The sequence below is a fragment of the Sarcophilus harrisii genome, chromosome 1, assembly GCF_902635505.1.
Source record: "Sarcophilus harrisii chromosome 1, mSarHar1.11, whole genome shotgun sequence".
In the NCBI taxonomy this organism is placed as follows: Eukaryota; Metazoa; Chordata; class Mammalia; order Dasyuromorphia; family Dasyuridae; genus Sarcophilus; species Sarcophilus harrisii.
The window spans coordinates 169,543,538-169,562,124 of NC_045426.1; the positions used below are offsets into that span (position 1 = coordinate 169,543,538).

At 36.9% G+C, this 18,587-nt stretch overlaps 1 protein-coding gene across 3 annotated transcripts in view; it reads left to right on the forward strand.

Moving 5' to 3' along the window:
- The window catches only part of ZNF366 (zinc finger protein 366), a 111,907-nt gene that overhangs the window by 85,445 nt on the left and 7,875 nt on the right, over nucleotides 1-18,587 (forward strand). For all 3 annotated transcript variants that reach the window (XM_023495821.2, XM_031966702.1, XM_003759456.3), the window contains exon 4: nucleotides 17,220-17,394. In XM_023495821.2, coding sequence (XP_023351589.1) covers nucleotides 17,220-17,394 — 175 coding nt within the window. The remainder of the gene's footprint in view (nucleotides 1-17,219; nucleotides 17,395-18,587) is intronic.

Genomic DNA, 18,587 nt, shown 5'->3' on the forward strand with positions numbered 1-18,587 from the left:
TGCCCCCTTTAAGCTGAACCACCTGGCAGTGATGAAACAACACCTGGATTCTCTATTCCTCTTCTTTCTCCTTCTCCACTTTGTTTCACATCAGAGCCTAAACCTGGTTTGCTCTTGGGCTTTAATGTAAATGATAAGTTCCTAATAATGATTCTATCTACAACTAACCATGAAGTGGATGGATTTCACTGAACGACCCACAGGAGAGCACTCCTCAAAAGTTGTAATTCATTAAGAATAATGCACCTGCCTGCCTACTTGGCTGTTCACCTTATTCCTCCCCAGACCAAGAGATGAGGTGAAGCCAGGTAGAAAGGGCTTCTAGGACTGGCAGGAAATTCCAGTCTAATGAATCATAGGGAATCCAGAGAAAAGTGCAGAAGAGACCTATGGTGGGTGTGGAGCAATACTGTCATCCAAGAGGACCATGGTGGAAGCCAAAAGGAACTCCTGGGATGTGCATTAATGTGGGACATCAATATTTTGTCAGTGGGGAGTGGATTTAAGAATCTTTGGGGGGTTTTTTTGTACATATTTCATTTCCCCCAACTATATGTAAAGATAATTTTCAACATTCATTTTTGTACAATTTTGAATTCCAAATATTTCTCATTCCTTCCCTCTCTCCAAGATAGAAAGCAATCTGATATATTATATGTGTACAATCATGTTAAAGACATTTCTATATTATTCATGTTGGGAAAGAAGAATCTTTAAAAAAGGGAAAAACCTTGAGAAAAAAAAAAACAAAGTGAAAATAGTATGATTTGATCTGCATTCAGACTCCATAGTTTTTCTCTGGATGTGGATTGCATTTTCCCATCTCCAGTTTCTTAGAATTGTCTTAGATCATGTTGTTGCTGAGAAGAACTAAGGTTATCATAGTTGATCATTCCACAATGTTGCTGTTATTATATACAATGTTCTCCTGGTTCTGCTTACTTCACTCAGCATCAGTTCATGTAAGTGTATTCATTTTTTTTAAAAAAACTTACCTGTTCATTATTTTCTGTTGCACAATAGTGTTCCATTACATTCATATACCACAGCTTGGTCAGCCATTTCCCAATTAATTATTGGGTGTCCCTTCAATGTCTAATTCTTTGCTACCACAAAAAGAGCTACTATAAATATTTTTGTACATATGACTTTCCCCTTTTTTTATGATGTCTTTGGGATACAGACTGAGTAGTGATATTGCTGGATCAAAAAGTATTTAGTTTTACAGTCCTTTAGGTTCCAATAATTCCAAATTGCTCTCCAGAATGGTTGGATCAGTTTACAACTCCACCAAAAATGTATTAGTGTCATGATTTTCCACATCTCCTCTAACAATTATCATTTTTATTTTCTCTTATATTAACCAATCTGAGAGGTGTGAAGTGGTATCTAGAGTTCTTCTAATTTGCATTTCTCTAACCAATAGTGATTTACAGCATTTTTTCATAAGACTATAGGTAACTTTAATTTCTTTATCTGAAAACTGCCTGTTTTTATCCTTTGATCAATTGGGGAATAGCTTGGATTCTTATAAATTCGAGTCAGTTTCTCAATATATTTTTAAAATGAGGCTTTTATCAGAAACACTGGCTGTAAAAATTCTTTTAATCTCAGTTGCATTGGCTTTGTGCAAAAGCTTTTTAATTTAATGTAATTGCAATTATCCATTTTGCATTTCATATGTTCTTTCTCTTATTTGGTCATAAATTTCCCATTTCTATAGATCTTATAGGTAAATTATTCTTTGCTTTTTAAATTTGCTTATCATGTTACCCTTTATGTCAATTGACATAAATGTCATTTGACTTGACTTATGTCAAGTACTCATTTCTACCTTATCTTGCTATGGGGTATGAGATGTTAATCTATGCCTAGTTTCTGCTGTACTGTTTTCCAGTTTTCCCAGCATGGACTTAAAAAAGTCTTGAAGCAAAACAGATCTCAAAGAGTACAACATTCCTTGCTTAGAACACAATAGCTGTATGACTCTGGGCAAGTCATTTAATCTTATTTGAGACCTGGTTTCTTCTTTAGTAAAATATTTATAATCATGCATTAGTCTATTTCCAAAGATGATTAGGGAAAAAGAAAAAGAACCTATATATTATAAAATGCTTATAGTATCTCTCTTTATTGTGGCAAAGAACTGGAAATTGCAGAGATGCCTATCAATTAGGGAATGGCTGAACAAGTTGTAGTAAATGATTATAATGGAATCATTTATAAGAAATGATGAGCCTGATTCTAGAAAAAATGTGGAAAGACATACAAAATACTGAAGAGTAAAATGAGCAGAATTGAAAGAACATTGTATTTAGTAAGAGGAATATTGTTTTAAGACTGACTTTGAGCAACTAAATATGCAAATTAACTATAAAGGACATGAAGAAAGATACTTTCTGCATCCAGAGAAAAAGAAAAGTGGGAGGAAATTTACATGATAACTTATATTTTACAGGAATCGCAAACTATACATAATAGATTTGCAGTTTCATCTGCAATTTTCCTAATATTGTTATGGAAATGTTTTTATTTCATAAATTTAATTTTTTTAAAAATCGCATTTGTAGGGGCAGCTAGGTGGTGCAGTGGATAGAGCACCAGCCCTGAAGTCAGGAGGACCTGAGTTCAAATCTGGCTTCAGACACTTAATACTTCCTAGCCTCAGGGGAAAAAAATTACATTTGTGCTACCTACCTCACAGGATTCTTGTGAGACAAGGACTTTGTTAACCTTGAAGCATTAGATAAATGGGTTTTAAAGCCTTTCACCATCAAATGCTTCCTTGTATCTTCACCTTGTGACAGTCTTTCTGCCTTTTAATGTATATCGCAACAGAAAGAAACCTAGATTTAGAATCAGAAACCTGGATTTGAATCTGGTAATAACGTGATTTTTAGCAAGTTAACCTCTTTGGGACTCAGTTTTCTTATCTTTAATAGAAGGAGCTAGGGATCAATTCTTGGTTTCTTCTAGTTCTAGATTTATGGTCCTATGAGTTCTGAGCCTCAGTTTCTCTGTCTTGTAAGTGAGGGCTGAGGGGGTTAATGACCTAAGTTCCTTTCCACTCTAAATTATGATTTTCTGAGCCTCTTCTATTTTGTACTGACCTCAGTGGAAACAGCTGTTCAGGACACACAGTGCAGCTCACTCACTGTGGGATCCAGCATTAACAATAGAATGGAAAATTATTGAAGGGGATAGTTTCAATGAGATAGCTGTTGTTTTTTATTTCTGAAAAAAGATTATTGCCCCTTTGGGTTCCTTTGCCATTGGCTCTACTTCTCTGGTCCTTATTAGTTGGAGTCACTTGGAGCTAAGCCAGGGACAAGAGTCTGTCGTCTTGAGCCGTGTTTCAGGAATATGCTTCCCAGATTCTGCGTAAGCATGCTGGGATTGATTTGGATGCTATCTTCGGAGCTGTTTCATTCCATAATAGCAAAGAACCAGCTGCTGTCTTTGGGAAACCTGTCCAGGAAAAGCAGCCATCCAGAATTTCCGGGACAAAGTCTCCTTTGAGATGGGTGAAACCAGAAGGGAGATGTTTAAGTCATGAATCATCAAGTCATCTGCAACCTCTACAGAGAGTGTATGAGTGGATCTGCGCATGGGGGCTCGGCACCAGGTCCAGCTGCTCAGTGAGCTTTAGGGTTGGGGTTAGTTTCTTGTAATGGGTAGCAGTGAGTGGTCAGGACTTTTGATGTCCTGGCAGGGGATTATTCAAGGAGAAAATAGCCAGGAGACTTTCTGAAGGTCTCATTCCAGGCAGTGACCCTGTCCCCTAAGGAGACTTGAGACGGTCAAGGATTTGGGCTGGTAGTCAGGGGGTTAAGGCAATGACCAGATAGCAGCCTTTTGGCACCAAATTACTCCTCAACAGAAGGAAGGATATAGCTGTATGAACTGCCTGCTTAACAATGGCTCGCATGTCCCCAGGGACCCGCCTGCAAATAGATTTCATCTTGCTTTCTCTGTACTTTTCAAAGCTTCCTGTTTTCTCACGGTCCTTTTGGACAGTTTACAGTCTCTCTCTCTCCCTCCCTCCCTCCCTCTCCCTTTGAGGAAAGGAACACCCTTCTTAATAAAAAGGAGGAGGGGGGGAGAAGAATGCAAGGGAAGGTCAGCTCAGCAGGGGCCTTTCTCCAGCTCTGCAGGCCTCTGCAGCTCCCTTTGACCTTTTCCCTCAGAGAAGGGAAACACGGAGCTTCCATGTGTATCCAGTCCCAAGGAAGGTTAAGGACTATCTGGCAGGCAGTCCATCGTGGACCTTCAGTTTTCCTTCTGTCCCTGAAATTCCAGCCTTCCCATTTTAATAATAACAATAACAACAATATAATGTTGTAATAGCTAGCATTTATATAGCTCTTTAAAGTTTGCAAGGCACTTTACAAAAACTAAAAAAAAAATGATTCCTATTTTACAGATACCCAGGGTCACATAGCTAGGAAGGATTTGATTTCTGGTCTTCCTAATTCCAAATCCTGTGTTTGTGTCCAAATCCACTGGGTTACCTAGCTGCCTACATATTTTCTATAGTGGTATATACCCTGCTCCGTATCTTGTCCCTCAAGGAAATAGCTTTCTTTGGAGTTTTATAAGTGGGGATGTGTCACCCAGATAATTTGAGGTATTACATCATTAGGAGAAAGGAGTGGAGAAAGAAGGGAATGAGGTAGGGGAGGGGAAGAGGAAGGTTCAGAAGGCTCACAAGAAGTCTACGTCTTTTGTAGGAATGAAGCCATGGGGAGACATGGTCAGCATCATGGTGTTCTAGAAATGTGGAGGGAGAAGAAAGTATATAGCATAGATATGAGGAAGATCTTGAGAAGGGTTTTAAGAAACTAATAAGGATAATAATAAAATAATCTATAATATTTAATAATAAAACAATAATTTACAAAACTTATTGGTAAGAATCTTGTGATCCAATTAGTACAGATTTTTAATACCCAGTTTAATGATGAAGAGATCAAAGCTCATAGAAGAACTTACAGTCATATAGCTATTGTTTGGGGACCAGGATGCATTGCCAAGGAAAGATACAGAGTCTTCTTTGGAGAGGGAAGCACTGTGGCTCCCTTAGAAGTCCAGGACATCACCCCAGTTTCCACCACTTCCCTGGGTCAGCCTCAGGCACACTCACGCTTCTAGTTTGCACCTAACTAATATCCTGGCAGGCTTTCTCTGTGAGGAATGCTTATACAGATTGTGAGTAATGAGGAGGTGAACCAAATTTGGCACTCATTCAAAGGATATTTTCCCTAATCTGGAAGAAGAGATAAGGATCCTTGCAGATTAAAAATCCTTGTAGAAGATTTTAATCAAAATGGAAGTGCTCTGAGGACAAGGAATGTTTGACTTTTTTCCTCTTTGCCTGGCGTATAGGAAACACTTAATCAATGCTTCAGCAATTTTCCTTTCATAGGATCTTGGATTTTGAGCTGGAAAGGATTGTTGTTGGTTAATAATGTCCAACCTTCTGTGACTGTTGGAGGTTTTCTTGGCAAAGATACTAGACCGGTTTGCCATTTCCTTCTCCAACTCATTTTACAGACGAGGAAACTGAGGCAAACAGAATTAAGTGACATGGCCAGAGTCACACAGTGTCTGAGGCCAGATTTGAACTTATGAAGATAAGTCTTCTTGACTTTGGGCTCAGTACCACCTAGCTTCCCAGAAGGGACCTTAGAGGACATCTTATCCAAACCCCTTATTTTTCAGATTAGAAATTGAACTCCACTATTGGATAGGTATTTAAGTATCAGAGCTAGAATCGGAACCCCAGTCTCTTGACTCCAAACCCAACATTCTTCCTGCTATAGCATGCTTGTTGATTGATGCAAAAGGCAGGACTAATATCTATAAGGAATAAGGGATCCCACCTTTTGTCACCTGCAGGAAAATTATATGTTCTCCCTTCTTCCAGCTCCAGCACAGAGCCTTCCCTGGTCAGTATTTGCTGACTTGAATATTTGAATTGAAGTCTATAATCTTTAGACCACCATCCTTTTCTGCCCATCTTTGAAATTGCATTGAAATCTTCCTGTTTATCCTTTATTCTCGAAAAGGACCATGACATCAAGGAGATCATCATAACATGCAAGTGAATTGGACTTAAATAAACGAGGGCTGTGTAAAGTCTCACTTTTTCCTCAGAGCCATCTGGGTCCAGTGGCAAGATAAGAGATCAGGACAAATGGAGATGGCTCTGGATGCAGTGGGAGACCTTGGCCTTTTTAAGCTAAGGTATTTATACATACATATATACACATACTTAGACATACATACATATATTGTCACACATTATGTATACATAAATAAGTATATATGTATTTATATATATGTATACATATACATGCTTTATATATATAAATATAATATAGATTCATATATATATACACATATGTATACGCACTCAAAAATACTTTTATCTAGTATATATATAAATCTATATGTATATATATGATATATAGATATATGCCTATGCATGTATCTGTATATATGTACACATATTCACATATCTTTCCAATTCCAATTCTACCTCTGACTTTAGCCTTAATCCTAAATGTGCCTCCATCTGTCTGTCTTTCCCTCTCATATAGATATATATTCATGTATATATGTATATTATTCATACATATATCTACGACTCCAACTCCACCTCTAACTCTAACCCTAATCCTAAATGCACCTGTGTCTCTCTATCTCTCCCTCTTTCTCATATATATAAAATGTATACATATATGTGACTCCAACTCTAACCCTGATCCTAAATGTGCCTCTCTGTTTCTGTCTCTGTGTCTCTCTCTCTCACACACATAACACACATATACAATGTACACATACATGTGAGTCCACTTTCAGCTCTAACCCTAATCCTAAATGTGCCTCTGTCTATCTCTCCCTCATGGAGACACATATGCAGGTATATGTGCACATACATGTGCGCCCCACACAGGAACACTTGCCTTTATATTAACTCTGAGCCAGTCAGGCTCAAACATTGACCAAGTGGCCTTGGGCAGTGACCTTGCACAGCCTCCTGTACAGTGCTAACCCTGTGGCTCATTCCCTCTGATCACAATGCCTCAGAGCTCTGCAGGACTGTTTATTATAATAACAGCCTGATTATCCATCTCCATTCAAAGGAGTCAGCTGGGAGTAACAGAGAAACTGAGGCTGGAAGCAGCCTGGGAGCCAAGGCCAGGGTGCAGGTGGCTTGGCCACATAGGGAGGGAACATGCCAATCTCCTTCCTCCGTCAGGCAGCCTGGTCGCAGCCCTGACTCCCGCCCTGCTTTGAGACTCTCATCATTCTCGGGCTAGAGATGACTTGGTGATTCGTGGCCAGCCCCCTCTGATTCTCACTCCCCCTAAGGAAGGCTCCCCACGTGACTGGTTCCCCTAGTTGGATAGACCTTCCCTGGTGCTCCTTCCACACTCATCTGCTATTATTCTCCTTCCAGCTCACCTCCCAACGCCCGCTCTTTCTCATTTTCTTCTGCCTCCTCTTCACTAATGGCTAGTCAGAATCCTGGTTCCTCACTGTGACAGACATCTTTCCCCTGCAGACATCAAGTACCTTCAAACCCATCGTTCTTGTGGACATTAGGTTTGAACATGACAGGCAGAGGAACCAAGTCCTTCTGTGAAAAGATCAAAGGGTTTTGGGGAAGGGTCAGAGGTGACTCCACAGATAGAGGGGGATGCTATTTAAGCACAGCAAGGACACAGCTACTTAGATGTTTACATTTCCACAGAAGGGATTTACTTTATAGACTTTATAGAGGTTTATTTTCTGAAACTCTTTTTTTAGTGGGGGATAAGAATCAATCACATAAGCATTTTTCATATTTATAAATAATTAGTCAATTTCTAGGTACTATGTTTAAAAAAACAAAGATGAAAGCATCCCTGCCTTAAAGAACTTACCTTCTATGAGGGGAAACAATGCAACAGCTATAAGTCCATATAAAATATATAACTATCATATAAATATATATGAATTTATAAAATGCAATAATTATAAATTCATATAAATATATAATTATTACATATAAATTTACATATAATGGTATAATCTAATCATAAATATAATAAAAATACGATCATAATAATTGTACATTTTATGAATTTTTAATTGTTGCATATTTTCTATTAATTTATATAATTCATATTTTATGTGAATTTATAGTTGTTGCATTTTAATATATCATATAAAACAATATATATTATAAATGAACCATATAAAACAATATGATTTATATATTTTTATATAAATATTATAATATATTTTGTTTTATATATTACACTAATAATTAAAATGGTACAATATAATAATATAATTAAAATTTTATAATTATAATTTCTGATGGGGAGGCACTAGAAGGGAAGGAGCAGAGGGGGAAAGGCCTCATGTAGGAGGAGATTTTTGAAGGAAGCTTAGGATTCTAAGAGGTGAGAGCTCAAGCAGGGAGTGCCTTCCAGGTATGGTGGATCAACCTTTGCAAAAGCAAACAGGAAGATGGAATGCTGTGTAAGAAGAACAGCATAAAGACCAGTTTGGGACCAAAGAGCATGTGAAAGGGAATGATATATAATATTCCTTGCTAGGCAGGCTGGAGACAAATTGTAAGAGGCTTTTAATACCAAAGGGGAGAGTTGTTTGGTGTTTTTTGTTTTTTTTTAATAGGGAGGCCCAGGAGATATCTGTGTAAGGGAAAGCCATGATCAGATCTGTATTGTAGTAAAATCACTTTGGCAGCTAGATAGAGAATGAATTGGAGAGGGGAGAGCCCAGGTGTAGCAATCATTTAGGAAGCTAAAGTCCAGAGGAAAATTAAAGAAATGTCTGAATCTGGATAGTGGTTGTGAGGAGAAATACAAAGAAAAAAATTCTATGTTATTGTTCCATAAGAAATGATGAGCAGCAGGTGGATTTCAGAAAAACCTGGAAAGACTTGTATGAACTGATTAAGTTAGCAGAACCAGGAGAGTACTATACATAGTAACAATAGAGTTATACAACAGTAACAGTAGAATTTTGTCCAACTATTAGGATCACCTATGATAGATTTAGCTCTTAGCAATACAGTGATCCAAGATAATCCCAACAGATTTGGAATGGAAAATGCCATCCTCATCCAAAGAGGAGAGAATTATGGAGACTGAATGCAGATTGAAGCATAGTTTTTACCTTTTTTTGTTGGTTGGTTGGTTTTTGTGTGTGTGTGTTCCAATTTTGTCCTGATTTTTCTTTCACAACATGACTAATATATAAATATGTTTAAAATGATTGTACATGTATAACCTATATCAGATTGCTTGCTATTTGGGACAGGAGGTAAATAAAAAAGGGAGAAAAAATTGGCACTCAGTCTTACAAGAGTGAATATTGAAAACTACCTTTACATATAATTAGAAAAAAATACCATTGAAATTTTTTTTAAAAAAAGAAAATTCTAGATATATAAGGATGCAGATATCAAAAATCCCTTTGATTTGAGAGTCTGGATTGCCTTTAAAGGGCAACATTTTTGATGGGCTTAAGACTCTAGCCAAAAACTGGGAGAGGTCTCATTTCTAAAAGACAGCTAGGTGTGCTGGCCAAAAGGAAGTTTATCTAGGCTCTGGCCCTTGCCTAGCAGAGTCTGGACAACCCTCTGGTCAGAGATCTCATGCAGGACTTTCATTCTTAGGTAGAAGTGAGCCTAAATGTTTTCTGAGATGCTTATCCATCAGCAAAGGTTTCTTATGCACAATTGTGTTTAATCAATCAGCAAATATAGAGCACCTACTGTTTGCCTGATACTATTGTAGGGTGGAAACAATGACTCTGAGACTGGAGAACCTGAGTTTGAATTCTGGCTCTGAGGTTTGCTTGTACAAATTAGGACAAATCACTTGTCTTTGTCTCGGTTCCCACATCATAGAATGAAAGGGTTAGACTAAAGGTCCTCTGAAGTTCCTTCTAACTCTATCTTGAGATGCCATAATAGCTCTAGGGCTGTTTGTTGGATCATTTCAGACTCTCAGGAACCCCATTTGGGTTTTTTTTGGCAAAGATACCAGAATGGTTTATAATTTCCTTCTCCAGCTCATTTTACAGAAGAGGAAACTGAGGAAAACAGGGTTAAATGACTTGTGCAGGGTCACACCCTTAGTGTTTGAGGACATATTTGAATTCAGGTCCTACTGATTCCAAGGTTGGTGTTCTATCCAGTGCACCCATCAAGCTGTCCCCTGTACAATTCTTTGTCCTGATGAAAGGTACCCTGTAGTTATTCAACATTTCTCTATCTTTTGCTATGAGGAAGCAAGGAAGAAAAATATGAGAGCTCCTGAGCTCGAGGTACATATGGTTTAATGAGAATGGTAGATTCAGAGTTTCATTAAGTGTGGTGTGATTTGTATGAAATTTATGTTTGTGATTGTAGGTTCATGAATCTCCAATAAAGTGCACTGATTGATTCCATACTGCAAAGAATAAATATAGCACAATGTCATAAAGAATACATTTTAAAAATTTTGAGAACCACACTTGGGATGGTGGATGGAGAATGAGCCCAGTGGAAAGACTGGGGTCAGCAAAAATCAGTCTGCTACAGATTTTGGAAGTGTGCAGACCTTTCCCACTATACAAACCTATAGCTCTTAAGAATTCAGATGTACTTTATTCTTTTTCCCAAAATTATATGGCCATCTCAAAAGAGCTAACTATATTCTATTTTTTGCAAAGCAATTGAGGTTAAGTGACTTACCCAGGATCACACAACAGTAAGTGTTAAGAATCTGAGGCCATATTTGAACTTATCTCCTGACTTCAGGGTCAGTGCTCTATCCATAGTACCATCTAGCTGCCCCCTCCCCCCCACTATACTCTTTTGAATTTTTTCCTTAGCAATCCAGGTAGAAAAGGATCTGCACTAATTGCACTGAGCTCTATGTTCTAAGCAGCAATTTCATCCCTTTTATTCCAAGTCATTTGCACATGGATTTTAGGTACACTGAAAAAACTAGAAGCTCCCAGAGAGTTACAAAATCTGCCCATCAACAGACCCCAAATTGGGCCTGAATCTTCTGTTATTACAATACTTAGCATAGCCCTGCAGAAGAGCCTAAGTGATTGAGTGAACATAAATATGGCTATTTCATCTCCTATCATAAAAGGAGGGAGGGAAAGAGTCCTGCTGGGGGAAAAAATTAAGATACAAGATGAAATTTTAAAATGTCTATCATTCTACGAGCACCAACAGAATAACATTTTTGTTTGATTTTTTTTCAGTATTTCACAAGTTCTAGAAGAATTTTTGGTTGATACATTGGCATTTAGCTAATTTAACCATGATTTACTTAAAGTAATATTTCTAATAAATAGAAAAAAAATGTTAAAGGAAGAAAAGGCCTGTTGCTTGATTAAGGCTAGTCTCCTGGTAGTTTGATACTGGAACAAAATGAGAAATTGGTAAGTCATTCAACAATCAACAAAATAAGACATACTTAATCATAGCAAGGGAAAGCTATCCAACATGAATATGCATCAAGGAAACATGTACTGAGTTGTCTGTGATTATCTGCTAGCTAAGCATCAGAGACACTGAAGTTCCTGGTAGTGGTTTTTATTCAGACGATTCAAGAAACAAAGTCAATAGCCAGAATCTTTAGTCTAATGAAGTCTTGAAGATGTCAATAGTTTCTTAAGGAAAAACAAAATAAAACAAAACCTAGCCTAATTTGCATGGGATTGAGAAGTTAGTAACTTACCATAAGGTCTATTGAACATTTAATTCTAGCTATTTATAAGCATTCTAAATTTCCTTGGTTGGTATAGTACATGTTTTATATAGTCAGTTATTACATAAACACTATATATGTGTTTTGCTCTTTAATTTTAACATTATTCACTATATGCTCTTCCAGGTGTTCATAACCCATAGTTTTTGTTCTAATCCTAGAGTTGAACATTAGAATTATTTCATTTTTTTATGATTACAGATAATATCACAATGAACATTTTAATGTAAATTTATGTAAACATAAATTATATAAATTGTCTTCAAGTTTATTCATCAAAGTAGAATTATTGTGTTCAAGAATGGGCAATTATATGGCTTATATTACGGCATATATTATTGCTTATATCTCCAGACAACACATGCTTCCAACACCAGACTATATGACTTGTACAGGGTCATATGGCCATTATGTGTTAGGAGTAAAACTTAACTAGGATCTTCCTGATTCCAAGCTTGACTCTATCCATTCTGCACATTTCTCCTTACACCAATGAAATCACAAGTCTAGGAAAAATTAAGTTTGTCTAAGTTTGTCTTAAGGCCTTTTTTCTCTCATTGCTAGTGAGGTCGTGCATTTTTCCATGTGATAAATTACTATGGATTATTTCCTTGTGTATAAAATCTTCATTTCCTTCAACGATATAACAAATGTCCTCTGGGGACTGATCTCATATATTTGCATCAGATCTTTTATGTGTTTTGGGTAGTGAGTTTTTATCAGTTATATTTGCCACATTTTTTCTTTTTAATATTAGTTTTATTGCATTTCATTGTGTAGAACAGTTTTTAAAAATTATAATATAAATTAACTCATCTATCTTGTCTTTGATATTATTCTCTTATTTCTTCATAGTTATGAATTTATCTCTTCTTCCCAATGCAGACATGCTATTTGTTTTTTAAAATGTGTATTTTTTTAAAATGTCTACCTCTTTGATCTATCTGTAATCAGTTATAATTTATGCTGTGAACTATGCATCCAGGTTAATGTGTTTCTGTACTAAAGCTAAGCAGCCAAATTTCATATACTAACAGAAAAATAAGAAACCACAACTGGAAGGTCTAAACATCACAAAGAGTACTAAAGCTCTTCTTTTATCAAGGAGAAAATGGGTGTGCTAAGAGTTTCAGGTTTGGTTGTTCAGTTATTTTTCAGTCATATCTTATTCTTCATGACCCCATTTGTGGTTTCGTTGGCAAAAATACTGATGGGGTTTACCATTTCCTTCTCCAGCTCATTTTACAGATGAGGAAACTGAGACACACATGATTAAGTGACTTGCTGAAAGCCGCAGTATAGCTAAATGTTTTCTATTCATGAAAATGGTATTAGAGATTTTAAGCAATCCCATTTGGACTGTACAGGAATCGCCTTTCTGCCTGTCATCTGTCTTTCTCCCCCACACACTCATTTGAACTCAGTTTTCATAACAAAATCCATGAAAAAGCTAATACTTGAAAAATACATGGAATAGAGTGTGAAGTGGTGGTGGTTGCAAGAGTATCTACCTGCAAAATACATTGTATTTTTTTTCCTTCCTTCTATACTGGTGTATCTGAAATTTGATCATTTTCTTATAAATGGCATATATGCCTGTTTGAAAACATGCCCATAGCTCCACCCAATTTGTAGGAAAATTTGTGGTCATTTAAAAACTTAGATTTCTAACTCAGATAACAGAAAATCAGAATATACTTCTCCCAAAATCTTTGTAATCTTTCTCAGCTCCTCCAGCTCATCAAAATCATGTACTTAGAGAATGACTGTCTCACAAATACACTGTATTTACTGTTTCTATGCCCCCCCCCCCCACACACACACACAGTTAACTTCAGGTTTGGATCACGAATCTACCCTTTTCTTAAGTGTATTGACATTTCAGTGCTTGTCACAGTAAAAATCAATCAGAATCTGAATTAAAACCTCAGAGCTCTAAGGTATCTCAAAAGCCATTGAGTATAACTCATACCTCAATAGCTTTCTACAGTGATCCAGCCCCTAACTGATGAGCTCTACTACTGGGGAGCTCAATTCCCTCTGAGGCAGCTGCTTCTGCTTTTGGTAGTTTCCCTCGTTGTGGTTTTTCTTATTGAACTGAAATGAGCCTTTCTGCATTTCTTCCCTTCTACTAATTACTCCGAATTCTTTGGGAAGGACAAATATGATAATATTACTACTAATAAGAAAAAAAAAGATGACAATGATGAAGAAACTGAGGCAGGTAGTGGTTTAAGGATTTACCCAGGGATCATACAGCTAATAAGTATCTTCTGCTGGACTGAATGCTCTGTTCACTATACTACCAAGGTGCAGGTAAAAAATATAATGAGGGGCAGCTAGGTGGCTTGGATTAGAGAATTATGAAGACTAATCTTTGAGTTCATATCTAGCCTCAGACATTAGGTGTGTGACCCTATTAATCCCATTTCCCTCAATTTCTTCTTCTGTAAAATGGGAAAAGGAAATGGCAAGCTACTCCTGTATTGTTGCCAAAAGATGTTCAGCCAGACCAAAAACGATTGAACAAAAACAACAAAAAACAATCTCTCTTCCACACGACACCTATCATTTCCTCCCTATCCTCCTACAAATCTTCTCCAGGCCAAATCTCTCCATCTCCCTGACTTTAAGGTCAGAATTTCTTAATACCCTGAGTCTGTGGTTAGATCTCAGGGTAGAGTCCAGGTTAGAGAATATATTTGGATGGTGAAAAAATTTGATTAGCCTTTAGCTGAAAACTGAGCATTATCATCAAATATTTAATAACATTCGGTAAAGGAGGGTGTAGTCTTCTCCAGACTGTCCAAGGACTTCATGATACAAAAAAAAGTAGAACTTGAGCCTGAAATGATCCATAGATAAGGTGCAATTATGATCCTTCCTCTTTCCTAAAATGAGGTACCCAGAATTGAATATAGTACTCCTGCTATGTTCTGAGCAGGACAAAGGAGAATGGGGATTTTCCTCTCTCTTGCTGCATTTTCTATTAATGTAGCCTGAGATCAAATTAGCTTTTAAAAATAGCATCTGTCATGCTTTGGGCTCATTTTGATCTAGCAATCCAATTAACCCCATACTTCTTTGTAATGTGTGCTCTGCCTAGTTGTATTCCTCTATCTTTCCCTTATGCATTTGTTTTTGATAACCAAATGTAAGATTTTATAGTTATCCCAATTCAATTTCATCTTATCAAATTAAGTCTCATTCTAGTCTGCCATGACCATTTTGGGTTCCCAAACCATTACTGAAAGTTTTAGCCTTGCCTTGGGGTTGGACTGTCTGGCTTTTGATCTCTTTTCTAGTTGTAAATTGATGATCCTATTATCCTCTAAGTTTTGAATAGCTTTAATACTTTTCCTTCATTCTGGCAGAGCTGACAGTACCAGTAAGCAGATAAGCATGCTAGTCTGCAAATGGGCCAACTTTTGTATCTAGGTTGCAACATCCATTCATTCAACAAACATTAATCTCCTTCTCTGTGCCAGGTGTTGTGCAAGGCTCTAGATATTCAAAGACAGAAAAAAAATCCCTTCCATGGGTCATGGTAACTAGAAATTCAACATGTATACTGACAAATCAATACCAAATAAGATTGGGAGAAAAGGCATTAAGAATTGGGAGGATCAAGAGACGCTTCATGTAAGAATTGGCTTGAGCCTCAGTGGTCTTGAGGGGAATAGAGATTCCAAGGGGAAGAAGTGGCAAGAGTACATTTCAGGCATAGTAGATAGCTTATAAAAAGACAGATAAGCCTATTTGATTGGCCCCTTTAGCATGAGGGAGAATAATGTGTAATTCTTCTGGAAATATAGCTAGAAAATAGCTAAATCTATAAAGACATAGCTATTTCTAAAGACATATTAAAGACAAGCTGAACAACTTTTCTAGTAAAGACTTTTCTAGTTAGCAATTCTGTGATATTTTGTTTATACTTTAACTCCAAATGCTAAGTAGTTCATTATTTAAATGGTGGTTTATCCCTTGGTCCCAGGCATTTCCATAAAACAGTGTTGACTGAGCTTGACTTCCTTGTACAAAAAACATGATTATTCTTTTATTTACTAATTACCATTGTAGTCTGAAGTCAAGGAACAGCCTTTTAACTAAAGAAAAATCAACAAAGCTTTTTGTTTGAAGTAGAAATTGAAGATAATTCATGAATGTTTTCATTGTTCTTAACTCCAGGAGGCATATGTGTCCGTTCTTCAAGTTAAAATTGGTCACTGGAAAGCCCTGTATCATTGTCCAGCTCCCCCTCTATATTTCAGAATATGTGGATCCAGAAACAAAAATGAAAATGGAATTTAAAGTTAAGGGAAATCTTGTTATATCAATGACAGAGTCTGATAGAAGTAAAATTTTTATTGGGCAGCCATCATTTAGCCAAATTTGTTGGATCCAGGAGTCTATAGCTAAGATACAATGTCTTCAAGAAATCTTTCCAAATCATTGCCCATTTATACTCAATTATAATATTTTAGGATTTAGACTTGAAATTAATCTCAGAGGTTATTTAGTCTAGAAGATAGCCCTTGAACCAACTGAATATGCTTGAGTCAGATTAAAATGTAATTGTTAAATATTTAACAAATAAGTAAAAATACAACAAATAAGTAAAAATACAATAGAATGTAGATGATATTATTTTGTGGTTTTCTAAGTCAATGAGGTGTCGGGGATCTTCATGTACAGTGGCTTCCATTTCTGTTTGAATTTGATATCATTGATGTAGTCCGTTCCCATCACTCTACAAAAGAGAAAATTGAAAGACAGAGAGATGAAATGATGTTTCCTATGGAACCCAAAGATTTGTGAATCTTTGGCAATTTTAGGGTGACATCCCTACCATTTCCAGTTTGTAATCAAAGAAAAATTCACCTATTCATGTACCTATTCATTCATTGGTCTCTCTTCATTAAAAAAAAATTTAGTGCTGATGTGAATTAAGTGTTGAGTTGAAAAAATTGGGAATACTGGCTTTGCCTGACTATAACACCTGCAATTTTTGAAAGGAAAACACAGCTCATATTGGAGCTTCCTGAATCATAATTACTTCTTTTCTTAAGATTGCTGTTGATTTAGAAGGATATTTAGGTGTCCTTTGATTTTTGCCATATGGTTAACTCTCCCTCCCCATCTCTGAACAAAACAAAACTTAACAACCCAAGAGCATATGACCCCAGTGCCCCTATCTGCTCCATCTCTGAAGGTGGGCAGAATCTGACCCCACCCTGGACTTCCACAACATCGTTTTCCTTGGAAGCAGTTCAGAGCTGAAAGATTCAAAACAAGTCAGCAGCAATAGGGGTTGTAACACATCCTTATATGGGCCCTAAATACTACATACATTCAGCTCCCGATGCTTTCCTTCTTGGGGGCCCTTGTGGATAACTTGTATGCTTTATCTACTCTTGTTTCCGACAGCTGTGTGGGAAAGAGTTTAACCGAATGCACAATCTCATGGGCCATATGCACCTGCACTCAGACAGCAAACCTTTCAAGTGCCTCTACTGCCCCAGCAAGTTCACCTTGAAAGGGAATCTGACCCGCCACATGAAGGTCAAACATGGAGTCATGGAGAGAGGATTTCACTCTCCAGGTGAGCCGTCTCTGTTCCTTGGAAGCTTTTCTGATTCCCATGATTGAGCTGGAATCCAGGGCATAGAAAGATAACAGATGCATGCTATTTATTATTTTTTCCACTGGGGATTTTTTTTAAGAGACTTTCTCCATGGGGAGGCAGTGAAAAGGACATTGAATTGGAGTCACAGGATTTTGCTTCAAATTTCCTGATACTGATTTATTTGCTATTTAACTATCTGGGATAAATTTATTTCTTTCCTCCCTTGTAAAATGAAGGGGTTGAACTAGGTGAGCTCTAAGATCCTTTCCAATTCAAGATCTGCGATCTTATGACCCTGGGTCAAAAGTGAGGGGTTTTTTTGGGGGAAGGATCAAAGTATACAAGCTTATGTGGCAGCAACAGAAAATGGTAAATGAAAAAAGAAACATGCCCCACAGGACACAGAGTTTTAATTGCTTTAACAGCTAGGGGAGGAGACAAGAGCCGATGGTTTTAGGGGCTGACCTGAAAAGATAGTCTACTGAGATTTGTCAGTAAACTTTAGTAATCTGCAATCTCCTTCAAAGGAGGGCCCCACACTTCAATAATTTTATTAAATCTGCTAGCTAAAGAATTGACTGAATTTGCTTGCAAAACTGCCATGGGTTGGTGTGTGTGCAAATGCTGGCATAATTCTAATTTCAGCTAAACTGTATTTGACTGAAAGGGGTAGAAGACTAGAGTTAGATACTAACTTGGTTTAAAAATGATAGAACTTTGGAAATCATCTAAGTTAACTCCTTCTTCAACCTCAAAGATTGAAAAGATCTTATACAAGGTCATATAGATAGTAGCAGAGTTGGGATTTGAGCCTAGGTTTTTTGATATTAATATCCTGCACTAAATCATATTTCTGGATAGATTTTTTTTAAATTTTATTTAATAGCCTTTTATTTACAGGATATATGCATGGGTAACTTTACAGCATTAACAATTGCCAAACCTCTTGTTCCAATTTTTCACCTCTTACCCCCCCACCCCCTCCCCTAGATGGCGGGATGAGCAGTAGATGTTAAATATATTAAAATATAAATTAGATACACAATAAGTATACATGACCAAAACGTTATTTTGTTGTACAAAAAGAATCAGACTGAAATATTGTACAATTAGTTTGTGAAGGAAATCAAAAATGCAGGTGTGCATAAATATAGGGATTGGGAATTCAA